The sequence below is a fragment of the Oncorhynchus clarkii genome, chromosome 20, assembly GCF_045791955.1.
Source record: "Oncorhynchus clarkii lewisi isolate Uvic-CL-2024 chromosome 20, UVic_Ocla_1.0, whole genome shotgun sequence".
Lineage (NCBI taxonomy): Eukaryota > Metazoa > Chordata > Actinopteri > Salmoniformes > Salmonidae > Oncorhynchus > Oncorhynchus clarkii.
In genome coordinates, this window is record NC_092166.1 from 23,326,631 (window position 1) to 23,353,555 (window position 26,925).

The 26,925-nt window shown below is 41.3% G+C and overlaps 1 protein-coding gene across 1 annotated transcript in view; it reads left to right on the forward strand.

Annotated features, from left to right (window-relative positions):
- The first annotated feature begins 1,302 nt into the window (after positions 1 to 1,302).
- Positions 1,303 to 26,925, forward strand: part of LOC139376094 (sickle tail protein-like) — a 51,055-nt gene continuing 25,432 nt past the window's right edge. The window contains 4 exon segments of the mRNA XM_071118274.1: positions 1,303 to 2,198; positions 23,245 to 23,549; positions 26,172 to 26,367; positions 26,622 to 26,820. Coding sequence (XP_070974375.1) covers positions 1,973 to 2,198; positions 23,245 to 23,549; positions 26,172 to 26,367; positions 26,622 to 26,820 — 926 coding nt within the window. The 5' untranslated portion in view covers positions 1,303 to 1,972.

A 26,925-nucleotide genomic window follows, 5' to 3' on the forward strand; every position in this document is an offset into this window, starting at 1 on the left:
TAGTAGGATAGGGAGAGTGGAGATCAGTGGTTTAGTGAGAAGCTGAACCACATTCCATTACCCCACATTTAACTGTTGGAGAACCTGTACTGTGGGTTTCTATGGCTATAAGAATGAGGTTAGTTCCAAGCAGCAACACAGACAGATGAATTTCACCACAATACCCTATGTGTACTCTTTTAATAGAAGGGATTATATACAAACATAATCTATTATTATGTAAAAAAAACAGCCCCAGCCAGCCTTTAAGGAGAAATCATTACATACGTAAGATTCTAAATGTGCCCACAAAGAAAGGCTTAGGGAAAGGGTGTTTAGTTGACATGATGGCTTTCATTTGTGATTTCCTGGCTCTCTTTATCTGATTGACACATATCACATCCTAATCCTCTTGAGGCAATGGAGGCTATGAGCGTTGGAGTCTGAGAGCATCGGATACTGGGAGCATCATTGGGTCAGTAATACTTCCTGAATTCTCCCGACTCTTCAACATGAGGGAGGAGAAAGGAAAGAGAAAAGAGGATACCTAGTCAGTTGTACAACTGAATGCATTCAACTGAAATGTGTCTTCCACATTTAACCCAACCCCTCTGAATCAGGACAGTGTCTGGCATGTTTCAGTGTCTGGGTAAGTGTGTTCTGCTGGGTGTGACTCTCTGTAGAAGCTTTCATGTCATGTTATTCAGATGGATTTTGACATGCACATGCTACGCTACAGTATGGTGTTTTATTTTATCCATACCCAGCTATTTTATTTACCCTGTTTCTGTCATTGTAATATATTATATTTATTTGTATCCACCTATATTTTAGTTGTTACTGTTTTCTGTCATGGCATTTTCTAACACATCCAATCTCTCCTGTCATCTGAACACACATCAACTGTTTGGATTTTGTCCAAAGAAACCATGAATTATTCAGAGATATTCTAACAATGAACCAAATCCCTGTTGCATCTAGGTAGCCTACCATTATCTTAAATTACAACTAGGCTTATCTGTTAGTTTGTCTGTCAGTACACCTGTATATCTGTAATATCATTTCGGCCAGTTGTTTTGAAAGTAGAGCTCGCGAGCCAAAACAGCTCCCCAAAAGTTGTGCACATCTCAAAATCCATCTGAATATCATGACATGAAAGCTTCTATAGAGAGTCACACTCAGCAGAACAAACATTTTCCACTCAATCTCTTTAATACATCGCTTCACTAATCAGCAGCTGGGGAGGGCATGCAGATGTCCAAGAGGCAGCCTATCAGAGAGCAGAGCTCACTACTCTACAGAATATGTCTGCCTCTCTGTTAGTGAGGCTGTAGCTGCCTGCCTGCGCTGGAATCCATGCCTTCCCAGCAGAAGCATTACAACTGTCAACTGTAATCATCTGTGCTGTTTGCAGCCTTATGAATTAATATGGTGTAGGCTAAACATTCTGCTCTAAGATTACCTTCATATTAATGATGGGTTTAACTTTTACCCCTGGCAGCCGTTTGACTAGATTAGGGGTCATTTGTCAACAGTGTGAGATCATTTAAGGATCGTTTACTATAAGCATGTGAAGAGATTAACAGAGAGAGAGAGAGAGAGAGAGAGAGAGAGAGAGAGAGAGAGAGAGAGAGAGAGAGAGAGAGAGAGAGAGAGAGAGAGAGAGAGAGAGAGAGAGAGAGAGAGAGAGAGGGCTTGTGACTCTCCCAATGCAGACTGTACTGCAAGGCACAGCACAGCGCGGCAGAGTGCACACGTGGAATCGACTCTCAGCTGATGAACTACAGTCTATCTAACTAAGGAGCTGGGCTTTGTCTTAAAATAAATTTTTCTTGTAGGCGACAGACAGCTCAGCTTTCGTGTCCAGTCAATACTTGACACTCACCCGGAGAGTTTGATTACCAACTGGATTGACTGACTGACAGAAGTGTGTGAGAGAGGAGCAAGCCGGAGGGATATACAAGACGCCCTGGAGTATCTGACCGGTGGAAAGATGACATCCAAGTCATCCAGGCAGGGTAGACCCTCCTCGGCAGGGTCCAAGCAGCCCTCTCAGAGGAAGGATTGCCCGGCAGGTAATCGCTCCTGTATGCTGCGGGTCGGGGAGAGGCTTATGAGGGCTGGGAGTGAGGGGAACCTACATGCTGTGAGACCCAAACCCGCCCAGCAGACACCACTGGAGGGGGGACACCAAAAGTCCGGCTCCATCACAGCCAAAGGTAGGAAGTCTTAAAGGTCCAATGCAGCTGATTTTATTTTCAAGAACAAAAGATTTTTGGCTAACAATTCAATTCCTTACTGTGATTATTTTCAATTAAAATTTCAATTAAAACAAAAACATCTTCTTAGTAAAAAGCATTTTCTCAAGCAAGAATGTTGTTCAACTGTCTGGGAGCGGTCTGTGTGGGGAGGGGAAAACTTATTGGCAGAAAAGGTTTTGGAACTCTCTTACTTATTGTTCTATGAACTCATTTACCACCTGGTGATGTCACCGTGGAGGTTAAAACTCCATCCCACCAAAAATGGAGAAAAAAAAGTATTACCCAAACACTACCGTTCAAAAGTTTGGAGTCACTTAGAAATGTCCTTGTTTTTCAAAGAAAAGCAAACATTTTGTCCATTAAAATTACATCAAATTGATCAAAAATACAATGTAGACATTGTTAATGTTGTAAATGACTATTGTAGCTGGAACCGGGATATTGTTTATGGAATATCTACATAGATGTACAGAGGCCCATTATCAACAACCATCACTCCTGTGTTCCAATGGCACATTGTTTTAGCTAGAACAAGTTTATAATTTTAAAAGGCTAATTGATCATTAGAAAACCCTTTTCCAATTATGTTAGCACAGCTGAAAACTGTTGTGTTGATTAAAGAAACAATAAAACTGGCCTTCTTTAGACTAGTTGAGTATCTGGAGCATCAGCATTTGTTGGTTTGCAAACTGGCTCTAACCAGAATAGAAGGAGGAGTGGGATGCACCGGTGCACAACTCAGCAAGAGGACAAATACATTAGAGTGTCTAGTTTGAGAAATAGACGCCTCACAAGTCCTCAACTGGCAGCTTCATTAAATAGTACCCTCAAAACACCAGTTTCAACGTCAACAGTGAAGAGATTGCTGGCCTTCAAGGCAGAGTTCCTCTGTCCAGTGTCTGTGTTCTTTTGTTTATCTTAATCTTTTCTTTTTATTGGCCAGTCTGAGATATGGCTTTTTCTTTGCAACTCTGCCTAGGAGGCCAGCATCCCGGAGTCACCTCTTCACTGTTGACGTTGAGACTGGTGTTTTGCGGGTACTATTTAATGAAGTTGTGGACTTGTACTTGTCCTCTTGCTCAGTTGTGCACCGGGGCCTCCCACTCATCTTTCTATTCTGGTTAGCGCCAATTAGCGCTGTTCTGTGAAAGGAGTAGTACACAGCATTGTACAAGACCTTCAGTTTCTTGGCAATTTCTCACATGGAATAGCCTTAATTTCTCAGAACAAGAATAGACTGACGAGTTTCAGAAGAAAATTATTGTTTCAGGCCATTTTGAGCCTGTAATCAAACCCACAAATGCTGATGCTCCAGATACTAAACTAGTCTTAAGAAGGACAGCTTTATTGCTTCTGTCACAGTCGTCTGAATAATTATCAGACCAAGTTGCAGCGCGCAAACAACAAACCGTAACAAAGAGGTGTAACATACACTAACTCAAAACAATATCCCATAAAACACAGGTGGAAAAAATGCTGCTTAAATATGATCCCCAATTAGAGAAAATGACAGCCAGCTACCTCTATTTGGGAATTATACCAAACACCAACATAGAAAAACTAAACTAGAACCCCACATAGAAAATAATAACTAAAACCCCCCAGTCACGCCCTGACCTATTCTACCATAGAAAATAAGGGCTCTCTATGGTCAGGACGTGACAGCTTCTTTAATCAGCTCCAGAGTTTTCAGCTGTGCTAACATAATTGCATAAGGGTTTTCTAGTGATCAGTTAGCCTTTTAAAATTATAAACTTGGATTAGCTAACACAACGCGCCATTGGAATACAGGAGTGATGGTTGCGGATAATGGGCCCCTGTACGCCTATGTAGATATTCCATTAAAGATCTGACGTTTCCAGCTATAATAGTCATTAACAACATTAACAATGTCTACACTGTATTTCTGAACAATTTGATGTTATTTTAATGGACAAAAAATGTGCTTTTCTTTCAAAAACAAGTACATTTCTAAGTGACCCCAAACCTTTGAATGGTATTGTATATATATAAAACTGCACTGGTCCTTTAATGTCTATAGACTTAAACTGAGTATACCAAACATATACCGGACAAACACCCCTTTTTGCCCTCAGCCTCAATTCGTCAGGGCAAGGACTCTACATGGTGTTGAAAGCGTTCCGCAGGAATGCTGACCCATGTTGACTCCAATACTTCCCACAGTTGTGTCAGGTTGGCTGAATGTCTTTGGGTGGTGGACCATTCTTGATACACACAGGAAACTGTAACTGAAAAACCCAACAGCGTTCTGGTTCTTGACACAAACTAGAGCACCTGGCACCTACTGCCATACTCTGTTCAAAGGCACTTTTTTGTCTTGCCCGTTTACCCTCTGAATGGCACACATACACAATCCATGTCTCAATTGTCTCAAGGCTTAAAAAAACATATTTAACCTGTCTCCTCCTCTTCATCTACGTTGATTGTAGTGGATTTAACAAGTGACATCAATGAGGGATCATAACTTTCCCTTGGATTCACCTGGTCAGTCTATGTCATGGAAAAAGCAGGTGTTCTTAATGTTTTGTAATACTCAGCATGTAGTCTAAGGCGGTCACTGCTGTGCTGCAAGCCTTTAGTGGCAATTTACTAACTCTTTGTTTCTGTTGATGTACTGTATCAGTCATAGGATGCTGTATCGAAGTTCTGTAGAACTTTCTCTGCACCACAAATGAATAATACATCTGATGATGTATAGCCAGTGTTACAGTGCTACGGTAGCCGACAGTACAGTCGTGACCAAAAGTTTTGAGAATGGCACAAATATGAATTTTCACAAAGACTGCTGCCTCAGTTTGTATGAAGGCAATTTGCATATACTCCAGACTGTTATGAAGAGTGATCAGATGAATTGCAATTAATTACAAAGTCCCTCTTTGCCATGCAAATGAACTGAATCCCCAAAAAACATTTCCACTGCATTTCAGCCCTGTCACAAAAGGACCAGCTGACATCATGTCAGTGATTATCTCGTTAATACAGGTGTGAGTGTTGACGAGGACAAGGCTGGAGATCACACTGTCATGCTGATTGAGTTCGAATAACAAACTGGAAGCTTCAAAAGGGGGTTGGTGCTTGGAATCATTGTTCTTCCTCTGTCAACGATGGTTGCCTGCAAGGAAACACATGCCGTCATCATTGCTTTGCACAAAAAGGGCTTCACAGCAAGGATATTGCTGCCAGTAAGATTGCACCTAAATCAACCATTTATTGGATCATCAAGAACTTCAAGGAGAGCGGTTAAATTGTTGTGATGGGGCCTCCCGGGTGGCGCAGTGGTTAAGGGCGCTGTACTGCAGCGCCAGCTGTGCCATCAGAGTCCTGGGTTCGCGCCCAGGCTCTGTCGTAACCGGCCGCGACCGGGAGGTCCGTGGGGCGACACACAATTGGCCTAGCGTCGCCCGGGTTAGGGAGGGCTTGGTCGGTAGGGGTGTCCTTGTCTCATCGCGCACCAGCGACTCCTGTGGCGGGCCGGGCGCAGTGTACGCTAGCCAAGGTGGCCAGGTGCACGGTGTTTCCTCCGGCGCATTGGTGAGGCTGGCTTCCGGGTTGGATGTGCGCTGTGTTAAAGAAGCAGCGGCTTGGTTGGTTGTGTATCGGAGGACGCATGACTTTCAACCTTCGTCTCTCCCGAGCCCGTACGGGAGTTGTAGCGATGAGACAAGATAGTAGCTACTACAACAATTGGATACTACGAAATTGGGGAGAAAAAGGGGTAAAATTCAAAAAAAATAAAATTAAAATAAAAATTGTTGTGATGAAGGCTTCAGGGTGCCCAAGAAAGTCCAGCATGTGGGATCTGGGCACCACCAGTACAGAGCTTGCTCAGAAATGAGTGCATCTGCACGCACAGTGAGGCAAATCATTTTGGAGGATGACCTGGTGTCAAGAAGGGCAGAAAAGAAGCCACTTCTCTCCAGCAAAAGCATCAGGGACAGACTGATATTCTGCAACAGGTACAGGGATCGGACTGCTGAGGACTGGGGTAAAGTCATTTTCTCTGATGAATCCCCTTTCCGATTGTTTGGGGCATCCGGAAAAAAGCTTGTCCGGAGAAGACAAGGTGAGCGCTACCATCAGTCATGTGTCATGCCAACAGTAAAGCATCCTGAGAATGTTCATGCGTGGGGTTACTTCTCAGCCAAAGGAGTGGGCTCACTCACAATTTTGCCTAAGAACACAGCCATGAATAAAGCATGGTACCAACACATCCTCTGGGAACAACTTCTCCCAACCATCCAGGAACAGTTTGGTGACAATCAATGCCTTTTCCAGCATGATGGAGCACCTTTGCCATAAGGCAAAAGTGATAACTAAGTGGCTCGGGGAACAAAACATTGATATTTTGGGTCCATGGCCAGGAAACTCCACAGACCTTAATCCCATTGAGAACTTGTGGTCAATCCTCAAGAAGCGGGTGGACAAACAAAAACCCACATATTCTGACAAACTCCAAGCATTAATTATGCAAGAATGGGCTGCCATCAGTCAGGATGTGGCCCAGAAGTTAATTGACAGCATGCCAGGGTGGATTGCAGAGGTCTTGAAAAGGAAGGGTCAACACTGCAAATATTGACTCTTTAAATCAATTTAATGTAATAGTCAATTAAAGCCTTTGACACTTATGAAATTCTTCGTAATTATACTTCTGTATTCCATAGTAACATCTGACAAAAATATCTAAAGACACTGAAGCAGTAGACTTTGTGAAAATTTATATTTGTGTCATTCTCAAAACTTTTGGTCACGACTCTACATGACAATGTGCCGTAGCAGTCACACACCACCCCCCCCCCCCTTCCCCGTTTCATTCACACACACACACACACACACACACACACACACACACACACACACACACACACACACACACACACACACACACACACACACACATTACTGTACTGTATGCAGAGAGCTTAGATCACCCTGTCAGATGGTCATTTTGTATTGTCATGCATTCCTGGGTGAAGCACATGAGTCTGACCACATTGTTCTGCCTAGGCCCCCTCAGCGGCCAGTGGATTAAGCCCTCGGGTCAATCCTTGTAGCTCTCATTGTGCTGATTAGTTACATTTGCCCTCTTATCATCACATTCCCTTTCAGTAGAGTTGAGCTAATCTCCTGCCCCTGTTCAAACGCAACTGCTGCAGCCGACCGTCTGGTTGCAAATTGAATTTGACTTTGCCAACTCTGCAGCTGGAATCAGTCACAAAGATAAAAAACATTTCTCACACTATCCAGGGTACAAATGAGGGTGTGAGAGAATTCAACTCACAGGTGCATGTGGCCTATTCACACTCATAGAAGTAGAAAAGTAGAAAAGTAGAAAAGTCTTTTTGCTTTCCACTTTCATTTTTTATTTTCCTTTTCTTTGCAGCTTTTTATTGGGATGTTTTTAGTCAAGTGGGATGTTCCAGAAACATCCTAAAAAAAGTCATAGGAAAACTCGCTCAATGTCATAATTCAGCATTTAAGGAACTTCCTCTTGGAGTTCTGAAAATATTGCTAGACTTCCAAGCCCAGTACTCAGTGTATTTTACAAGTAAATTTAATTCTGGCTTCATGCATGCACGGAGAGGCTACTCCCCAGGTTCCCTAGGTAATTTGAGCTGACGAATAATGGCTGCAATACATGTCCTATGACTAACAGATTACATTTGTTGTGGCTGTCTATCTATCGTCAGCTGCTGCCAGTGGCAGACTTAACACCAGCGGCTCCAAGTATTCGGAGAAAGATCTGAACACTAATCCTCTGTTCTCCTCACGGGACATGATACAAGACTGTTGCGCTAAACCACCCTTAAATCATTGCTATTCAAACTTTTTCAATGGGGACTAAATTTTTTCCACCAGAATTTCTGGGGACCCCATTTTTCCCCCCAATAATTTCACCTCGCTGCAAGTCTAATGACACAACCTTAAAATCTGTAATTTTTCATTTTTACATCAATCATTTTTAAATTGTATCTTTCCAATTATATTTCTCAAAACGTTTGTATATTGACTCATACAATAATCTATATGTACTTCTATATTGTATTTTTTTTTACATTTTGGCAACCCCAATGCAGTTCCACCGCTAGGGGTAGCGACCACTGCCTTAAACCATCCTATTTTTGAAATGTCTTCCCTTTCTCCTTACTTTGTGATGAACTATCTTTCTCACACTGAGCCCTCGGCTTAAATATTCTCACACATCTTCTCACACTTGCTGTGAAATGCAAATGACATACAGTAGAGTTAAAATAGGATACAATAGAATAGTACTGGTCTTCTATTGTGAGTGATAAGGTATTTTGCTATTTAGTTTGGAGTAAATAACCTGTTGCGTTTCTTGTGTGTATGATTAATTGTCACAGATTTTTGATATTTCACGGTGATTAGAGTTAGCATAGAGTGTAATTGTATCTCTAAACGGTGGCTTGAGGCTCGTACCTGCCCATTTCTAACTGTTTGTTCGGCCTCAACACTAATCTGTGAATGGTGTATATAATCATAGCTGACGTTTTCACTTTTAAAGTACTTTTTTTTTGCGCCTCACAAAGACTTGCAGTGGACACCGTCTGGTGGAAATCATTCCTGCAGTTCAAGGGTATGTTTCTGATGTCAGAAAGGGGGGTTTAAGTGAATCTCTAAACCTCAAGATCACCCAAAACTGTAGTATTAAAGCAAAAACAAATCTCAAAACTCTTTCACAGGTTTCAGCTTCAAAGTGATGCCTATTTTTTTAGATAAAGTTGATGTTCTCCTTATCAACACGTTGTTTCCAAAGATAGAGATCTGTTTTTAAGTATTGACGTGTGTTGAAAGTTTATGCTTTTAAACAGCAACATTCAGTAGGCTAGATTAAATTGATGGCCACATCTGATGGTATCACTATCAGATTAATGATCCACATAATGTGCAAACCTTGTGAAATTGTACCCAAATGCTCTTTGTCAATGGAAACATGAAGAATGTTTTTTTATGATGTGGGGTAGAAATGGATGCAGGATGTGAATAATATTTTCTGCAAGTCATTACATTGTATACCTTATTGCCCCCAAAATTACTTATCTGTGCCTAATTAGACATAACAGACTTTTTTCATTTGGACTAAGTCACTTCATTTTCAGTTATGTAACCCTTGTGAGTGTGCTTCCAAAATTGTTAAACATGTTCATTGCAGGCAGCAGCCTAGCTAGCAGTCCCTGATTTGCTCTGACAGCTGCGTGATTTCAGATCAGACGGAATTCCGCCCCATCCTATCCCGTCAGTCCCAACCCCCACCTCCCACTGCTACAGCCTCTACACTACAGGTCCAATGACATTTGTCTTTTTATATAGTCACAAACTGTGATGCGTGCTTCGATGAACACAACACAAAATCTGAAACAGCTGCTCAGTCCATTTAGACTTCATGTTGATCCCTTGTTGAGAATGATTTAGGTGATACTGGCATGACATGGCTATTTCTGTGGCTTTGGTGTAGTCTTGGGATGAGATGCATACAGTTGGCATCATGGACGCCAGTGTCCCCGTAAACAAAATAAATAATTCCAGCTCTCCCATTTCCTGCTCTCCCACATCCCCATCCTCAATTCTCCAAACAACGCACTTATAACTGGAAATATGTCTCCTCTCTTCCAAGTTGATGGTTGACTCAGATTGATTTGCAGTAGCTACCCATCTAACCTGCAGATAGATATGTACCTATTTAACTTGAAAATAACCTTTTTGAATTAAAGTTTTCTTTGGCGTTTGTTTATCTTTCCTCTGGTAGATTGACAGGCCAATAGAGGAGCATAGACACAGCCTTTCATTATCTGTAGCTATATGTTATGGCTACCCCCCCCCCCCCCCCCTCTTGGTGTCCATAACCTCTTACAGTATATGAGGGAATTATTGTTCTGCGCTTTCATTGTTGTTGTAAAGTTCTGTTGCACGCCACATGCTTGACAGCCCCCACCAAGACAGTTATTGAAAACACTCCCCCGCACATTAGTGCTGGTAGCATAATATGAGATGTAAATCATGCAACAAGGGTGTCTAAGCTAAGGGGAGAAGACGTAAGCGCATTCTGTATGAGCTGATGCTAATAACCCATTAGATTAGTGTACCCTAAAGCCATGTTGGGGCAAGTTCACACAAGGTTACTGAAACTATTGTAATTAACCTAATCCTTCTTGATAGCATGCCAAATGACCTTATATGCAACAAAAGAACAGCAAAAGAAGAGCGGTCATTTGGAAACGGTTGTTGGCAAAGTTAATAAAAGCTGATATTGAGCACAATAGGGCATGTCTTATTATTAAACAGTACATAACCAGTTTAGACTTTCATTCTATTTATAGTACCCTGAACCAAGCAACAGGTTGCTGTCATGTGAGGCAGCTATTATTGTGAAAGTCTGTCTGTGATATTAGGTGTTTTATTGCTACAGGATGCCATCAGTGTTATATATAGGCCTAGTAGGCTATACCAGGCAGCACATTAACACCACCCTCTCAACATCTTTCAAAACTGACTGAAGGGTCAAGTTAATGACTTTGAACACAGGTTTTGATTTCAAGTGGGTGAGGCGTACCTCCCCACATGAAATGGATACAGGGTTTAGGTTTTTTGATTAAGTTGCTGGGCAATCTAGATAATTAAAAGATAAGTGAATTTTCAGTGTCAGCTCTTAACAGACACGCCACCGCCCTTCGGGAGTTTCAAAAGGTGTGGGGGGGGGGGGGGGGGGGGGGGAGCGACATAACTTCTGTTATTGAGTCATTGATCAGGAGGGCTGTATTCTTGACAGAGCGAGGCAGTGTCCCAAATGGCACCCTATTCCCACCCTATTCCCTACATAGTGCACTAGTAAATGAGGGGTCTGAATAGGATGGCATTGTAGCCATGGGAGCAGATAGAAATGGAGAGTAAAACAGTATTATAGTATGGCTCTGCCATCCCAGGACTCCTTCAAAATCATTCATACGTTTTTTTTTCTAGCTCATGAGGTCATATGAACCTTGTCACATACCATTTCATAGCATGTTTTCAAGGCTGAATTTCTCAGCCTTCCGACTCTGTGAAGTGCATCATATAAAAAAAACATCAACAATATGTGGTCTTCCTCCTCTAGACCGGACACTTTTATCACCACCTCCAACTCTGATTGTCGTTATACCCTCTCATGTTTAGAGTGCTTTTTCATTTTTACCTTGGATTTATTTCGTTTGGAAGTCCACATTTGTGAGTGAAGTGTCCATGTGTTATTGTCTTGGAATATGACATGCTACTCAATGATAAACACATTGAGAGTTACTTTTACGAAAATCTGTGTACTTCTGGCCCACCAATAGGGGTCTTTTGCCAGAGCAAACCATCTCATATCGTGCAGGGGCGGCCACAGGCTCTGGGGGCCCCCACCCAATGGTTTGCCAGTGTAATTTATCTGTGCTGTATGTTTGTTAGCTAGCTAGCCAGGCAGTTTTAGAGGAAACATTCCATACCTTTTTCTAATTAACTGCCAATGTGCCAACATTCTATTCAAACAATGCTGTCAATCCACAGTCATACACTGGCTGAAATCAGGACTTAGACAAGTTGTAAAAGCAACTAATACTGATATTGTATCATATAATAGCATTCTCAGCCTTCCAAGAAAACAAAAATGTTGACATTATGGTCTGTTTGCATATGTTTTAGAGGCTATAGAGAAAATGTTTATTAAACCCGCATAAACTGTATTTATGATTATATGACAATATTTTAGGTTACAATAAATGTATTTAATCAGTTCTGATATATCACATGCCTTTGTTGTATTTTCCTGCGTAAGTAGAATCAGGGTTATGCCTCTACTGCCATTCATTCCAATTAGACTGATTTGGATTTCTCCCTGACCAATATGGCTCCCATTTTCACCCCATTCTGGAACTTCGAGGCAAAAATCTGAGGGGGCACAAACTACATGAGGATGGTCTGCAGGGGGGCTAGACTTCTAACCCCTGAAACAGCCTTTTAAATGCAATCTAGATCCATAATCATTATGTTTAATCAATTATACGTCTGTATCCTCTTGAGCTGTCAGTTCTTTTTTTAAGAAACTAAATATGCTTCTCTGCATCTCTGCTAAAATCTGGGTAAAGGATTGAAAGGACTGTGAGTCTTATTCAGTACATCTAGTTATTGCTTGCTTTTCTATTATCTATTAACCTTGCCAGCAGGCATGCCAGCTAGCTGCTCTAACTTGATGGATAGCCTGAAATGACTTATTTTATTTATGTGTTAGATTTTTTATTTTACCCTTATTTAACCAGCTAAGTTAACTGAGAACACATTCTCATTTACAACAACAACCTGGGGAAGTTACAAGGGGGGGGAGAGGTGATAAATGAGCCAATTGGAAACTGAGGATGATTAGGTGGCCATAATGGTATGAGGGCCAGATTGGGAATTTAGCCAGGACAGTGGAGTAAACACCTCTACTTGTACGGCAAGTACCATCTTTAGTGACCACAGAGAGTCAGGACACCCATTTAACATCCCATCCAAAACACATATTACAGGCTTCTTGGTAGCTTGTTATGAGATTTGGAGATTCTGAACGTATCTGGGCTAGCTAAAGATAACTTCATAACATTGCTAGGTGGCTAGTAGTATTACAGAGAAATAACAAAAACTGAAATTAAATTAAAACAAATAAAATAAAATAAATACAAATATTTGTTATGCATGAACTGCCTCTGTGCCCCCTATGGGCATGACGCCTCTGCTTCAAGGGTTTATGACATAGCCCCTCTAGTATGTTCAAGCCTAATAGGGGCCCCACAAAAAAAACTGCAGTACGCCACTGGCATTGAGATGCAATTCTCAGAATGTTCATGGTTGTGCAACACAACCCTAAGATAAGGATACAAAAACCCACCCAGAAAAAAATCCTCCTTATAACCATAGTGGCATTTTCCAGCATTGTACAAAGCGATATGTAGTTGAAGCTGAAGCATTCGCTTGCTGGCAGTGTAGAGTGTAGTCAGTGAACCAATGCAGCATGGCAGACCAGAGATCCACCTTCGGGGCTGAAGTGAACTAGATCAATCAGCTCAGCTTTGTCAAAAGGAGAGCGAAAGACTAGGCTTCCTCTCTTCTTCGCAGCTCTATCTGCTGCTTCCCTTACATCTCTCTCTCTCTCTCTCTCTCTTTCTCTCTCTCTTTCTCTCTCGCTCTCTCTCTGTCTCTCTCTCTCTCTCTCCCTCCCTCCCTCTCTGTCTCTGCCTATCTCCACTTGTGCGGACTGTCACACAGTGGACCTTAAGTGACACATTCACTTGGCAGGCTTTTCATGTTGAATCAATTCAACCGCTGAACAAAATGTGTCAGTTTTCTTTATATATATATATATATATTTTTTTTTTGGGGGGGGGGGGGGGGGATTGACTGAAAAACTAAACCGTATAGTTACCATATACAGAATGTGTTAGCTGAAATGTCAGATGTTCTGCTATAGGAGAATTAAATATTATTTATGAACATATAGGCTACATTTCCAATCATCATGATGATGTGATTATAGTAATTTGACTTTTTAAATAACCTAATACAGTACACACGTATATAAGCTAGTGCACCATGCAAAAGCATTACTATATGAAATTATAATTTTATAATGTCAAATTTTGTTCTGTTCTTATGAACAGTCCAATATTAAATGTGACACATCAAATATCATAGCCTGATGCTCAGTGGTGGAAAAAGTACCCAATGGTTATACTTGAGTAAAAGTAAAGATACCTTACTAGAAAATGACTAAAGTAAAAGTGAAAGTCACCCAGTAAAATACTACTTGAGTAAAAGTCGAAAAGTATTTGGTTTTAAATATACTTAAGTATCAAACGTAAATGTAATTGCTAAAATACAGTGTATTCGGGAAGTATTCAAATCCCTTAGCTTTTTACACATTTTGTTACATTACAGCCTTACTGTAAAAAATGTATTTTTTTAAATGCATCAATCTACACACAATAACCCATAATGACAAAGCGAAAACAGGTTTTGAGACATTTTTAAAAATGTATTAAAATAAAAAAAACAGAAATAACTTATTTACATAAGTATTCAGACCCTTTGCTATGTGACACGTAATTGAGCTCAGGTGCATTCTGTTTCCATTGATCATCCTTGAAATGTTTCTACAACTTGATTGGAGTCCACCTGTGGTAAATTCAATTGATTGGACATGATTTGGAAAGGCACACACAGTTGACAGTGCATGTCAGAGCAAAAAGCAAGCCATGAGGTTGAAGGAATTGTACGTAGAGTTCCGAGACAGGATTGTGTCAAGGCAAAGATCTGTGGAAGGGTACCAAAACATATCTGCAGCATTAAAGGTCCCCAAGAACACAGTGGCCTCCATCATTCTTAAATGGAAGAGGTTTGGAACAACCAAGACTCTTCCTAGAGCTGGCCACACAGCCAAACTGAGCAATCGGGGGAGAAGGTCCTTGGTCAGAGAGGTGACCAAGAACAGTATGATCACTCTGACAGAGCTCCAGAATTCATCTGTGGAGATGGAATTACCTTCCAGAAGGACAACCATCACTGCAGCACTCCACCAACCAGGCCTTTATGGTGGCCAGATGGAAACCACTCCTCAGTAAAGGCACAGTCCGCATGGAGTTAGCTAAAAGGCACCTAAAGGGCTCTTAGACAATGAGAAGCAAGATTCTCTGGTCTGATGAAACCAAGATTGAACTCTTTGGCCTGAATGCCGAGTGTCAATTCTGGAGGAAACCTGGCACCATCCCTACGGTGAAGCATGGTGGTGGCAGCATCATGCTGTGAGGATGTTTTTCAACGGCAGGGACTAGGAGACTAGTTAGGATGGAGGGAAAGATGAGCGGAGCAAAGTACAGAGAGATCCTTGATGAAAACCTGCTCCAGAGCACTCAGACTAGGGCGAAGGTTCACCTTCCAACAGGACAACGACCCTAAGCACACAGACAAGACAATGCAGGAGTGGCTTCGGGACAAGTCTCTGAATGTCCTTGTGTGGCCCAGCCAGAGCTCAGACTTGAACCTGATCAAACATCTCTGGAGAGATCTGAAAATAGCTGTGCAGCGACAGTCCACATCCAACCTGACAGAGCTTGAGAGGATCTGCAGAGAAGAATGGGAGAAACTCCCCAAATACAGGTGTGGCAAGCTTGTAGCGTCATACCCAAGAAGAGTCGAAGCTGTAATCACTGACAAAGGTGCTTCAACAAAGTACTGAGTTAAGTGTCTGAGGACTTGTGTAAATGTGATATTTTATATTTTTTATATATTAGAAACATTTTCTGATAACCTGTTTTTGCTTAGTCATGAAAAAGTAAAAGTCAAGAGGTCTGAATAATTTCTGAATGCACTGTATACTTAAGAATCCAAAGTAAAAGTACAAATAATTTAAAATTCCTTCTATATTAAGCAAATCAGATGGCAAGATATTCTTGTTTTTTGAATTTACGAATAGCCAGGGACAAACTCCAACACTCAGATATAGTTTACAATCAAAGCATTTGTGTTTACTGAGTCCGCCAGATCAGAGGAAGTCAGGATGACTAGGGATGTTCTCTTGATACGTGTGTGAATGAGACCATTTTCTTGTCTTGCTAAGCATTCAAAATGTAACGAATACTTTGGATGTCATGGAAAATGTATGGTGTAAAAAGTTATTATTTATTATTTTCTTTAGGAATGTAGTGAAGTAAAAATAAAGTTGTCAAAAATGTAAATAGTAAAGTCAAGTACAGATAAATTATGTAAAAACATATATATACATGACAAAGAGAAATAGACGGTAAATTAATATTATAAGATATATTTGTTAAATCTTTGACCATCTGGAACATGTTATGTTGTAAAGATATGTACAGTTGTAGTTGGAAGTTTACATACACCTTAGCAAAATACATTTAAACTCAGTTTTTCACAATTCCTGACATTTAATCCAAGTAAAAATTTCCTGTCTTAGGTCAGTTAGGATCACCACTTTATTTAAAGAATGTGAAATGTCAGAATAATAGTAGAGAGAATGATTTATTTCAGCTTTTATTTCTTCCATCACATTCCCAGAGGGTTAGGAGTTTAGTATTTGTTAGCATTAGTATTTGTTAGCATTGCCTCCAAATTGTTTAACTTGGGTCAAACATTTTGGGTAGCTTTCCACAAGCTTCCCACAATAAGTTGGGTGAATTTTGGCCCATTCCTCCTGACAGAGCTAGTGTAACTGAGTCAGGTTTGTAGGCCTACTTGCTCGCACACACTTTTTCAGTTCTGCCCACACATTTTCTATGGGATTGAGGTCAGGGCCTTGTGATGGACACTCCAATACATTGAATTTGTTGTCCTTAGCCATTTTGCCACAACTTTGGAAGTATGCTTTTGGGGTCATTGTCCATTTGGAAGAGCCATTTGCGACCAAGCTTTAACTGATGTCTTGAGATGTTGCTTCAATATATCTGCATAATTTTTAATTCCTCATGATGCCATCTGTTTTGTGAAGGGCACCAGTCTCTCTTGCAGCAATGCACCCCCAAAACATGATGCTACCACCCCAGTGCTTCACGGTTGGGATGGTGTTCTTCAGCTTGCAAGCCTTGCCCTTTTTTCTCCAAACATAACAATGGTCATTATGGCCAAACATTTCTATTTTTGTTTCATCAGACCAGAGGACATTTCTCCAAAAAGTGCGATCTTTGTCCTCATGTACAGATGCAAACCGTAGTCTGGGTTTTTTATGGTGGTTTTGGAGCAGTGGCTTCTTCCTTGCTGAGCGACCATTTCGGTTAGGTCGATATAGGACTCGTTTTACTGTGGATATAGCTACTTTTGTACCTGTTTCCTCCAGCATCTTCACAAGGTCCTTTGCTATTGTTCTGGGATTGATTTGCACTTTTCGCACCAAAGTACATTCATCTCTAGGAGACAGAACACGTCTCCTTCCTGAGCGGTATGACGGCTGCATGGTCCCATGGTGTTTATGCTTGCGTACTATTGTTTGTACATATGAATGTGGTACCTTCAGGCGTTTGGAAATTGGTCCCAAGGATGAACCAGACTTGTGGAGGTCTACAATGTCTTGGCTTTTGATTTTTCCATGATGTCAAGAGGCACTGATTTTGAAGGTAGGCCTTGAAATACATCCACAGGTACACCTCTAATTGACTCAAATTATGTCAATTAGCCTATCAGAAGCTTCTAAAGCAATGACATCATTTTCTGGAAGGCACAGTCAACTTAGTGTATGTACACTTCTGACCCACTGGAATTGTGATACAGTGAATTATAAGTGAAATCTGTCTGTAAACAATTGTTGGAAAATTACTTGTGCCAGGCGCAAAGTATATGTCCTAACTGACTTGCCAAAACTATAGATTGTTAACAAGAAATTTGTGGAGTGGTTGAAAACGAGTTTTAATGACTCCAACCTAAGTGTATGTAAACTTCCGACTTCAACTCTATATGTTTATTAATTGGTTCAGCCAAGTATTCCCCAACACGCAGGCAAGGGCCGGAAAAAAAAGGTGTCTGGAAAAAGTGAGGACAGCTTTACAATGGAGCTTCCTCAGGAACACACACAGACACGTTTTAACCATAACTTTCCATGTATGAACTTACACAACAGAAAGACCTGAACACCGTGTGCTCTGTCAATGTAGAGTTCATATTGTTTAAGAGAATAGGGCACAAAGTAATGGAGTATCATGACATCAAACATCACTGGAGAGGGAGAAGAGGTAAGGCCATAGCGTAATATAATCTTAGTGAAGACTAAATGTTATTTTCATGATTTTACTTTCTCGGCTGATTCGTCTCTTGCTGCGTGTGGTCTGTGCAGTATTCTTCTGGTGGATGTGTTTTGATACTGTCACTGTCATGTTAGGGAATAATTATCCAAGGTGTCATTGAGGAATCACCAGTAAACTAAACCTGAACAAAAGCAGCAGCCAGAGGTTGCTATAGTTATAGAGATACTTAATAATATTCCCAGTATTAGCTGACTAACACCCAGTTTTAGCCTAATTAAACACTGTCAAGTGGGGACCGCTAAGCTTAAATATTTGAAACAGGATAAAAGACAAAGGGGAGGACAAGGTTCTCGAGTGGTATTACTATACAAAACGGTATTACATGTAAGTGGATTACAAACCCATTTCTCATAAACTCATCAATTAGTCAGCAACTTTGATAAGCAGAGAAGATGTCTGAACTCTGAAGTGTTTAAGTCTTACAACAAACACTAAGCACATTTCCTGACAACTATGACTACATCATGATGAACTGTAGGTCTGGGCTATAATCCAGAATTACATACTATACACTATGGTGTCAGATTATATTAGGCTATGTGTGGACTTTCTGTATCGTATTTTGTTTCTTCAAGCAGCTGCACATCGAAGTAATAACATCATGTGAGCTGAGATTTGATACAGCACACACCCCTAATGAATAACAGGTGAATAACTTGATACCAACTGACCTAGGGCCTATTTTGGGTTTAGGAGCTACTGTGCACTCAAATGATACAACAGAAAACAAATTATTCCTGACTATTTAACTGGTTATGATAAATCAACAATAAATATGTTTCATAGCCAAGATAGAAGCACTTGGGTGAAATTCTCAACAGCTGTGTACATGTGCATCCCTGCCTGCCCCGCCCTCCTTCTGAGGAGGCTTCACAGCACATTGCACATGCCAGAATGGGTTCCCTCTCGCCCTTGGCTCCTCTTACCTAATTCCAGTAAGGTAAATAGTCCAGCTTCACTACAACAGGACTCGTACGTGTACATGGGTCTCTGACATGCCACTGTCTCTGCCTCCTGTCTCATGCTTTCTTCCTTTATAACCTGAGTATAATAGGACGTCTTGCTGATTTAAACTCACACATAGTTGATATCTAACTGGGTTGAAATTAGAAAAGCTGTGGTAGAGAGGACCTGAATTAGCTATATTCTGGTTACAAGCCCAGCTTTCCTCTGGAATCAAAGAAGGACCCTCCTTGAACTTAGTCTGTGTCACACCCTTTGTTAATGTATTTTTCCTCCATGCTGGGTTGAGGACATCCTCTGGGCTATGCTGCTTGTATCCCCTTTGTTTAAAATCTGAAAAGGTTAGGGGACAATTTCCGGACTTGCTCCGGACTTGGCTGATTACTGATTTAGGGCTGCCTGTGTTAGATTGGAAAGATAGCAATCATCTCCCAGCAAACATAACATGCAGATGGGAGTCTGTTTTCCAGCAGAGCCTTAACCAACGAGGGATGGCTTTCTCGTGGGATAGGCATTGTTTAGAGCAGGAAGGAAATATATGTTGAACATAACCTATGAGTCTTCTCTTGGTGATGCTTTTGTCCCATCATTGAATTCTTTCCTATATAAGATTTGCAATTATACTACAACAGGTATGTTCTTTCGACACTGCAGCTTTGTGTAAATCTATGCCACTTGTTTCCTGTGACATCCTCTCCCGCGCACGAACACTCCGCCCTTCTAGCAGAATTCTAAAAGTCATTTCTGCTTAACCAAAATGGCCTTCATCAAAGGCATACCTTTAGGTCCACTTAAAATGTCAACTTCAATGTTTCACAGCATTCTTTGCCTGAAGTTGTGCTAAATACTACACAATAATGTGGACAGGGCATTAGTCATTAGTCAGGATGAAGTAAACACAGCTTTTGCATGTTCTGATTAAAGCATTTAAAGCATTGTAAGTATCTTTATAATTTTGTCAAACTGCTCACCTACACAGCCTGCAATCTGTACGGAACAGAATGAAAATGAAAATAAAAATTATCTACCTTACAACAACCTCTCTAGAGACGTTCCAAAGTCGAATGCCTGATGTAGGGCAAGTGTTCAGTTTTTACTCAATCATAAGAAGGATATTTGCTATTGACCTATTGCATTCACATTTTGTCAACTCACAACCAATGAACGTAGCATATTGACCATTGCATATCATAATACTGTGGAGTGCTGCAGAGATGGTTGTCCTTCTGGAAGGTTCTCCAATATCCACAGAGAAAATCTAGAGCTCTGCCAGAGTGACCATCGGGTTCTTGGTCACCTCCCTGATCAAGGACCTTCACCCCCGATTGCTCAGTTTGTCTAGGCGGCCAGCTCTAGGATGAGTCTTGGTGGTTCCAAACTTCTTCCATTTAAGAATTATGGAGGCCACTGTGTTCTTGGGGATCTTCAAAGCTGCAGAAATGTTTTGGTACCCTTCCCCAGATCTTTGCCTCAACACAATCCTGTCACGGAGCTCTACGGACAATTCCTTCGACCTCATGGCTTGGTTTTTGCTCTGACATGCACTGTCAACTGTGGGACCTTATATAGACAGGTGTGTGTTTTTCCAAATCATGTCCAATCAATTGAATTTACCGCGGGTGGACTCCAATCAAGTTGTAGAAGCATCTTAAGAATAATCTATGGAAATAGGATGCACCTAAGATACATTTTTGAGTCTCATAGCAAAAGGTCTGAATACTTATGTAAATAAGGTATTTCTGTTTTTTTTCTGTTTTTTCTTTCTAAAAATGTGTTTTCACTTTGTCATTATAGAGTATTGTGTGTAGATTGATGAATCAATTTTAGAATAAGGCTGTAAATAAACAAAATGTTGAAAAAGTCAATGGGTCTGAATACTTTCCGAAGGCACTGTAAGCAATATAACAATTGAGATGTACAAACCACGGCATAAGGCCGTAATTTAATAAACCGTCATTTAGATGTTCAGCACTTTTTAAATGTACAGCGACAAAATTGATAACACATGCTATTCTTTCTGTATTCTCCCTGTACACCAAGACAAAACCGTAGGATAAATTCTGAGGGGGAAAGGGACCAAATTCTTAGGTTAAGACACATGGGCTGCTAACAGCTTGCTACACAACATACACTTAGTCTTTCTTTATTAGCTACTGATCACCCTGGCATAATTCATTTAGCAGAATACAACACATATTTTTGGACTCACCGTTGTTGTGCTGTGCTCAGTTGAAAGTGGCGCGGCGGTCCTTCTTGTGTGCAAACTTTGTCATCAAAGTCTTAGATTATCTGGTGCTTTCAAGACAACTGGGAACTCGGAAAAAAACAAAGTCGAACCATGACGTCAGTGATCTTCAGATCGGAGCTCTAGAAAGAGAACAGAGTTCCCGACTTGGAATTCCGAGACGGAATTTTCCCAGTCCAAGTTCTTTTTTTTTTAGTTCACAGTTGTCTTGAAAGCACTGAAGTCTAAGATTTCCCAGTTCAGAGTTTCCAGTTGTTTTGAATGCTGCGTGTGAATGTTTATCCTTTTAAGCTTGGAAAAGAGACCCTTTCAGACACGTTTTAAATCCTTAAACCCAGACTTGGACCACATACCCTCTCCACCAAATAGCAAGCAGGGGAAGCAATATAGTGATTGTGTTTCCTTCCAAACCCTTCATTGTTGAATTTGCGATTTCCGACTTGTTGTGTAATGTTTATGTCCAATGGACAATAAGCACCGATACATTTTACTCATAACTTCTCTTCATCTGACAAGGATTAAAAATGATTTGCCAGTAGATTGTCAATGTGATTCATGATGATAATTGCTTGTTTAGCTTGCTAGCTAAGATTGTGAAAGTATGATGTTGACATGATCAGTCCAATCAAAGCTATGGTAGATATAATGTGACTTGAGGTAATATTATCTGTGGCCAATGACCTTGAGCCTTCCTGGATGGGCACTTCTAATGTAAATCTATAGCAGCACCCAAGAGTGCTTGAACTGCCTAGCTTGCCCTGTAGTTTCTGCGGTGACGTTTTGTCCCCACGAGTGACAGAACACTGAGCCAATCACGGCGCAACTAGAGAAGATTATCAACGCCTCTGCTATGTATTTTGGCTGGCTGCCCTTTTACCACAAAAAGCACTGAGCTAGGCTGAAACACATGCATTTTGGAGCTACCTTACTCACGAAAGACCACATTTGTATGCAGCTTTATTAACTCAAGGATTTTATTTTTGTTTTACATTGTTTGCAAACCGATATGTGACACAAATTAATGCCGAAATAACTTGCAAAACAGGTGGGGCTCTGCCTACAGACAGTCTGACTCCAGACTAAATCAACACTGAGTGATATAATGAATAAAGTGGATTAGCACTGCTCTCTCATTGGGTCTGCCTGCTTTGAGATTCTAAGCCCTCATATTCAAGATGTTTAGGTGATAACACCTTTCATAAAATCAAACTCCATGGTAGCCTTATCATTCTTAAGCCATACATAGTCAAATGTTTTATTTTTCTATCCACATTTCTGGATTCTGGATTTACAACATACGTAGTAAGGCACATGCCTGAGTTCAGAGTTGTGTGTTGTGCATCTTCAGGCTTCTTGCTGATGGAGGTAATTTAGGTAACATATTTACATACCAATGCTGAAGTGGTCTGTACTGCATCTTTGAATACAGTATACAGGGACAGTTAATGTTGCTTTTGTATTCGTGTGGTCGCTGCATGAATAAACAAATGTGCTGAGTTTTGAACTCATGACCGGAGATGAGTGCAGCTTAGACTGTCACCCATTGAATTGTTCAGGACAAAACAACTTTCTGAAGGTTCATGGAACAAGACAGCTATGATTACTCATCATGTTAAATACTGTTGTACACATCATGCATGATCATCAAAATCAAATCAAAGTTAATTGGTTGGTTGGTTACACAGATTTGCAGGTGTTATAGCAAGTGCAGTGAAATGCTTATGCTACTAGCTCCAACAGTAGAATGGCTCACAAATACACAAATAATCAAACATCGAAACAGGAAATCAAGAAATCACAGAATGAGTTCAATTAACAATCCAGGGGTAGATATATTAGTGAGCATGTGTCAGAATCCATGTAAGAATGGTTGATGTTGTTTTTTACCTCATAACAACATAATGTGTTTGGTGTGTTTGAATCCAGATATCTTAATATTTAATATCTGTTTTACCAATAGAGTCAGGAAACAACAACCCAAGACTGTCATCACCTGAGGATGTAAAGCGCCTCCACAGACATCAGAACCTAGAGAACCAGAACCACCACTCTGAGCCACACTCCCCTAGCACTGTCCCCAGGAGGTACACCATCGGAGGGCAAGGGCACCGCAGCACCAGGGACCCCCTGACCATGCAGCACGCTGACATAGAGAGGAAGAAAGAGGTGTTCCTGGAGCACCTGAAGCAGAGGTATCCTCACCATGCTGCTGTCATCATGGGCCATCAGGACCACCTCATGGGCCATCAGGACCGCCTCAGAGATGTAAGTGAATATGTTTAAAAATAATAATTTGTTGGTTCTGATTTCCCTGCATAGTGGCCTGGAGAATAGCCTAATGTAACTTATGGAAATAGACAGGTGAATAAACATTCTCAGTACTGACAGCATAAACAGCATAAAGAATGGACCATAGGATTAGCCTATTGTCCATCCTACCTGAAATAGCAGGCGCTCTGTCTGTATACATAACCGTTGCCGCGTCAGGGGGGGAGGTGCCGTGCGCGCGCTTATGCTAGAAGTGTGGACATGCACTCTCCCATGTGGTAAAAATAAACTTTGACTGTTCTGCAAGTTTGACGGGTAAGTCCAGACCCGCATGTGGGCTAGGTGGGGTTTGTTTCCATGGCCACTTCATGGAAGTGCAAGTTCAAGGAGAGCTCATTTTACAAACGAACGCCGTTTTGTTGGAGTCATTGCGAAAGAAGCCTCCTATTTTGTTCGGGATTAAGTAGAAGGGCGCATCGCATGTAGCTCGCTCTCACCTTGACGCATTTCAAATTCAAATGTCAAAGTCGACATTTTAAAGATGGATGTTAATCTTTTCCGAATGAGGCTTTGATATTTACGTTCAGGTAATTTATCAATGAAAGTACATAAGACTACTTTACCTACTTTACTATTAGTTGTGCAATTATAGTAGGTATAGTGCATATGTTTTTACAGTAGGCTAGTGATAACTTGTTGGTGGTTTGCAGATTAACGTTAATTTGTTCGATATGAGGATAGCAGATACCCGCAATGGCCTGCCCTACACATTTCCTAGTCAGTGTAGCCTATGCTACCAGTAACGTTAGATCTATTCTTTTGTATTTTTCCCCCATTTCAATTTAGTCTAGCGCCTGTATTGTATAACTGCCTTAATTTTGCTGGACCCCAGGAAGAGTAGCAGCAGCTAATGGGGATCCATAATAAATACAAATACACCCCAAGCACATCACTGTATATTTGCATTAATTGTTTCAGCTGCTGATTGGCTGCCCGCCATTGTTTCGTTAAAAGCTGAAGGATGGGGCTGTACAAATGTAACCGCTCTTACATTAATAGACAGAGCTATGGATGCAAGGACTGACCATCCGTGATATACTAATTATAGTTTTAACCATGTTTTGAGTCTTGTTTGTCTATATTTGCTTTGTTTACAAACATTGGAGTAAAACAGGTATGACAGTTGAACTAAGCTCATAAGGCACATTTATAAATTATGTTCAAGAGTCAATGGGTACATATCATAAAGTCCAAAAATTGAGCAGTGTAACCATAGCCCTCCTCTTATGTGGTTATGTCAACATTGCTGTGGGAGTAAAATGCTCATCCATCCACCTGTTACCCAGTGTGATTATTCTAATGGTTTGCACTAAAAGGGAGGGGTTGAGGATAAAACATTTGTACAATTGAGTTCAAGGAGTTCTGGTCTCTCAGAAGCCCATGCTTCTGCCAGCGATTAGAGGAGATCAAAGTGGGCCATTTGAGCAAACTAATGCTTGGACCCAGCTTTCTTCCCTAGTGGGCTCACTGTGCTGCGCTCTCCCCTCACTTCACTATTAGTAACATCTTGAATAGTAACTGAGTGCTACCTTATGGTGGAAAGGTATGCAATTGTAGATGGGGTCCATACGTTTTGGGGGCACACTTGGAAGTGTTTTTGTTCTAATGAACTCTTGACAGGCTGAGTCCATCTTGGTCTGAGAGGCTTGTAGCTGAACAAAGTGGAACTTTTGTTTTCACCCCTCAGAAATGGCAAGGTCCTTCTAGAGGGGACCTTAATACAAGCTTTGATAGTCAGATCGGTGAGTCCCACTTTAGTGACACTGGCTTTAACATGTACTAGCTACAATGTGCTACATTTACTTTGTTGCATTATTGTACAAGCTGTAAGCACTATCACAATGTGAACCTGTCATTACACTGTAGTTACACTGTACCTGTCTGTAGTTATTATGTGTGGTACATGGTTTTACTCCCACTTTTTTATTTAAAAAAAATGGAACCTTTATTTAACTAGGCAAGTCAGTCAAGAACAAATTCTGTAATGTAATGATTATTATGCCAGTAAAAGTGAAGTGGACAGGGCGCTCTGATCCATAGAGCTGCCTGAGGTGGTTATTCACCAGTGTGTCACCATAGCCCAGTCAGTGCCAAGCTTAAAATGTAAATGCAGTGAGTGACTCAGTGTGTGTGTGTGTGTGTGTTTGTATCAGGTTGCAGATGTCCCCAAAAGTCCCCCTACAGATGCAGGATGCATCAGGGACACATTCACATCACACGTGATTGATTGGGCACAAAATAGTAGCAAAATCATCTGGGTTTTTTTCTTCTAATTTTGAAAGGTTGTTGGTGGCTTTTGAACTTAAACATGTCCCTTCTTTTGAAGACATGAAACATACAGCACCAGTCCATTATATCTGGGGGGTTTTTGCGAGAATTACAAATTTGTAGTTGACTTAAAGACTTACTGTGTGTGTGTGTGTGTGCATGTTTCACAGTCATGCAGTGGAAGTAGACATTGCTTAAGGTTGAATACACCACATCTTTGACTACAGGATTTTAGTGAGTGTGTGCTGGTGACTGTTCCTCAATTTTTAATTTCTCCTTCTGCCTCTCCAGGTCAGGAGCCCCCCGCACTCTGTCAGCCCCCCGCCCAGTGTAGGGGAGCAACTGGAGCACCTCTCCGTGGTCTCTCTGGAGTCTAAGGAGACCATGTCAGAGGGAGAGGGTCCTGCTGCCTTCACCCGGGGCTGTCGGGCACGGGCCAGCCTGCCGGTGATCCACTCTGCCAACCAGACCAGGGACAGATCACTAGGTAGGTACTATGGAGCTTTCAGGACTTTTCTTTCTTGCAAGCTCTGTGTCACACAGGCTCTCAGTGTGTGACAACATGCTTTCTCTATCACTCAATTTCTCACACAATCACTCTCCTTGAGCACTCACATGTTCCCTCTCCCTGTCTCTGTCCCCCTCTCTCTCTCTCTCTCTCTCTCTCTCTCTCTCTCTCTCTCTCTCTCTCTCTCTCTCTCTCTCTCTCTCTCTCTCTCTCTCTCTCTCTCACCTCTCCAGGTGTGCTGTACCTGCAGTACGCAGAGGAGACCAAGCAGATCCGGATGCCCAATGAAATCACCAGTGGAGACACCGTCAGGGCTCTGTTTGTGAGTGCCTTCCCCCATCAGCTTACCATAAAGATGCTGGAGTCTCCCAGTGTGGCCGTCTACATCAAGGATGACACAAGAAATATATACTACGAGCTAACTGATGTCAGGTGAGTTCATCTAGCTATATTTATGACTTTACTTTTTTTAATGACTTTTCCCCTCCAATAAGCATGTTATGCTAGTCTATAGTGCAACACTTGAAGGATTACAGG